The sequence below is a fragment of the Arachis ipaensis genome, chromosome B1 (genome assembly GCF_059453495.1).
Source record: "Arachis ipaensis isolate K30076 ecotype BB chromosome B1, ASM5945349v1, whole genome shotgun sequence".
Lineage (NCBI taxonomy): Eukaryota > Viridiplantae > Streptophyta > Magnoliopsida > Fabales > Fabaceae > Arachis > Arachis ipaensis.
In genome coordinates, this window is record NC_142436.1 from 117,009,315 (window position 1) to 117,013,152 (window position 3,838).

Below are 3,838 nucleotides of genomic sequence, written 5' to 3' on the forward strand. Positions count from 1 at the left end.
GGACTTATGGACTAGGATTGATATAGCTCATTTGACTTTCCTTTACTACTAGTTAGAGGATGATTTAATGAGATTAATCCTTGCCAATTCTCATATTGTGGTTAGTGATTAGGATAGAGATCCTTGACCACCAACCCTTGCCAAGACCTTTTTAGGCCTTAGTTCACTTTCTTGCCATTTATCTTTCATGCCTCTTATCAAAACCCCAAAAATGATTCATAACCAATAACAAGACACTTTATTGTAATTCCTAGGGAGAACGACCCGAGGTCCAATACTTCGGTTTATAAATTTTAGGGGTTTGTACTAGTGACAAACAACTTTTTGTATGAAAGGATTAGTGATTGGTTTAGAAACTATACTTGCAACGAGAATTCATTTGTGAAATTCTATACCATCAAAAATCCATTCATCATCGTCCCCTTCCCTTCGCCTGCGCAAGCTCGTCCATTTCGCTTTTCTTGCTCACCTCGTTGTCGTTACAATCGTCGCCTTCCAGCCACTTTATAGACGTAGTCGTGGCTGCTACCCTCCCGTCGACTCCTCCCTATCAGAAGCCTTGCAATCGCCGACGTCGTTGCTGTTACACACAGCACCCCTCCCTCTTTCTTTCTCTCTCAAATTCAAAATCCCCTTCCGAAGAACCCTAACCCTATCTAGCCCGTGATCGAGACATGAACTTCAACGCCTTTAATTTCAAAATTTTTGTTTTGCAAGAAAGCAAGAAGATGGCAGATGCCAAACTCGCAAAAGATTTTAAGGCCGTGCTAAAAAAATTTCAGAAGGCACAACATCTTGCAGCTGAGAGAGAGAAACAGCGTATACTCCTTTTGTTCCACAAGCAGTTCTTCCTTCCAGGTGACTTATCAACTTTGTAGAAGTGAAAATGGCAAAATCTTATCCTTATTTTCTTTATGTGTGTGACTTATGTAGAATTTAAGTGATTATGTACAGTGACGGAAGAACAAGTTAATATTGAAATAATACAACTTAATTTGTTTGCACTTGTTCTCTGGTTATCAATTGTGTTCTGAATGCATTGTTGTTAATTCTTATGACCTATGTGTATGTGATTTTGATATGGACTTCTCTCACTTTCTTGTTTGTTACTGATTAGTCACAATTAATTAGTTTCTAATTTTTTTTCAAGTACTCTCAAGTACTCTTCTTTTCTTTGTTTCCTGAAACTCTAGAAACTTGTTTCTACATAATTAGTTTGCTGGGTTTGGATTCTGAGTATTTGTTTTGAGAATTTTTGCTCATTATCTCAGTAAGAACTTGTTAGAAGTTAATTAAAAAAAAATTATTTTAAATTTTATTTAGAAATAATTAAATTTTTAAAGATTTTATTGAATATTTAATTAAACCGGTTCAATCACGGTTCAACCTCGGTTGAACTATTAAACTGTTAAACCGGTCACTTGATCGGTTTAATGACCGGTTCGGTTTTCAGAACCTTGCTATTTACCAATTTCAGCCATTGTGTGATGCACCTATGAGAGGCTGCAATAGTTGTTCATCAGGAAGGGATGGGAGGCACATGCACAGCTAGTGGCAGGTAATCAATTTTCCAATAGCTAATGGCTGTTATTGAAAAGAACAGAGAGGGAATCTTGAAGATGCGTGCCACTTACTACGACAAACGGGCTTCAGTGTTCCTCGTTGAGGAGTTAGAGCCTTTCAAGGGTTGGTCGCAAGGGTCATTCCGTGTTTGCTTGATGGCGGACACGTGTGACTGTGGCCTTTTTTCAATCACTACATTTTCCATGTCAGTATGTGCTAGCATCCTGTGCCACCGCGAGTGTCGAATGGGGTCCATACATCCATTCGGTGTACATGCAGCAGGTTGTGTTCAAATTGTAGGAGGCAGAGTTTCCCCGATCCTAGATGAGAAGCTTTGGCTGAAGTGGTACGGGACACGGATTCGTCCTAGTCCTGCCATGCGCAGGAAGTCTACTGGCCGACCTGTTTCTACTAGGTTTCGTAATGATATGGATGAGGGCGAGTGTCAAGATAAAATGTGTGGTCCCTGTAGGCAAATCGGTCATACCCGAAAAGTGTTCCCAAACTAGCCGACAGACGAGGCTTAGTTTACAGTCTTTACTTTGTTTGTGTTTGTTGAGGTTTGGTGTTTGTGTAGTTCATGTGTTTGTATGGTTTAGTTTATTGTGCACTTTGTAATATTTTGAATAAGCAAATGTTGTACTCGAACTTCATGGCCTTTAAGTTATCCATCTTTGTGGCATTTATGTTGTACAGGAATTGCAAATGTTAAACTTCAACACATAACGAGGTTGGCATAAAACTTCCAAAAAAAGTGCTGAATAATTTAAACCCAAGTTAAATACAGTGGATATAAAAAAAAAACCATAAATGGTGAACTAAATTGCAACATAAATAGTGTATCAAAATACAGCAATAGTAACATATGAAATTACAGCACACAATAGTAATAACGATATCATCAGTGGTGATCACCCGGGTAATGCAGCCAAGATCCGATGCCACATGGTGGAGGCTGTGCCTGTCGCTGAGATTTACTAGGTCATGGGTTCTGAGGAGGCTGTGGATGACGAGAGGGATCTTGTGGCTGATGAGGTGGCTGTAAAGGTACCAGACAATGTGGGATGACGTAGTTATCGGAGTAGATCACTGGCTAATACTGAGGCTAGTAAAAGGTGGAGGAACCGGTGGTGCATGCATCGGCTGGGATGCCGTCATCAGTAGGCTGTAGTCCACCGAAGGCGGTGTCGCACACTGAGCACTGGATCGGACATGTGTGCCATATAACGTGCTAGAACTCAGAGAAATTTATGGAACCTAAACAGTGGTAGACATAGGGACAGACGACTGCTGTTGTGGCTATCCCATGCTCTACTCCCTAGGTACAGATGTGGAATGCCTCCTCGAAATCTATCTCATCAACCATGGATGCTTCCTAACAACTGCTAGATTCTCCAAGGTCATGCCAACCCGGGGGACAACATCCCAGAAGTCTTGAAATCCCTATGATCTTGACCCAGAAGGCGGATGTGGTAGTGGAGGAGGAAAAGGATGGGGTGGTGGTGGTGGAGGCGACGAGTCACCCTGGTCGTCTGGAATATTACCGTCGTCTTTCTGTCAGTCATACTCAGCCTCCTCCTCCAACTTCACATCCAAGCGCTCCCTGTGCGGCCTGACCATGTCCCTCCATGGACCTCCGTGCTCTTTAGCACCCTTCTCTCTCCTGGCAAGCCTCCAGGTGTCCTCTTGAACCTGCTTGGCACGCCGACGATGATCTGGCGCGTCTGAGGAAGGTCAAGAATGTCCCTTGGCTGACTGGAAGTAGGCTGGACATCACTCGGTAAGTCCAACAGCTTTGGGTCATCAAGAACATGCTGTCTGGATAGGTGTCTAATGCGACAGACCCCCAATACCAGTCCCAATACTCTTGGGTAGGCCGATAGTCCGTGAACGGGTGAATTGCGATCTGATGTCCCTCTTCAACCGAGCCCTAAAAAAATCATATCGCTCCCAGAGCTTGGTCGGCCACCAGACGTCCTCGTCCCGTCCTGTGTAGGTTAGGAACCTATCGACGTTAACCGGGGTCCCTGGTACTGGCTGCTTGCCTCCAAACTGGCGTTTCATTTGGTCTACGTGGTAAAACTCAACTATATTAAAACAGACGAGGAGCACAACAGACATCCATGTCTCCCACTTTGCCTCATTGATGAGCCACTATTTTATGGTCTATTTTGCACTGAATTGAGTGGATTTTGTCACTTATTATCATACTTATTCATGAAAATTGCATGTTTTTAAGTTTCCTTTCTAATTTCCTGCTATGATTGAAAACATG

The 3,838-nt window shown here is 42.7% G+C and overlaps 1 protein-coding gene across 1 annotated transcript; it reads left to right on the forward strand.

The window, feature by feature from the left end:
- Nucleotides 1–1,580: 1,580 nt before the first annotated feature.
- LOC148578059 (uncharacterized) lies at nt 1,581–2,544 on the forward strand. Its single transcript, XM_088502949.1, has 2 exons — nt 1,581–2,031; nt 2,417–2,544. The coding sequence occupies exons 1-2, from the start codon at nt 1,581–1,583 to the stop codon at nt 2,542–2,544; spliced, it is 579 nt and encodes a 192-aa protein (XP_088359075.1).
- Nucleotides 2,545–3,838: the final 1,294 nt, after the last annotated feature.

Coding starts and splice junctions, on each gene's coding strand:
- LOC148578059 (XM_088502949.1), top strand. CDS start 1,581: ATGGCTGTTATTGAAAAGAACAGAGAGGGAATCTTGAAGATGCGTGCC. Junction 2,032..2,416: donor AGATAAAATGTGTGGTCCCT/GTAGGCAAATCG, acceptor ATCAAAATACAG/CAATAGTAACATATGAAATT.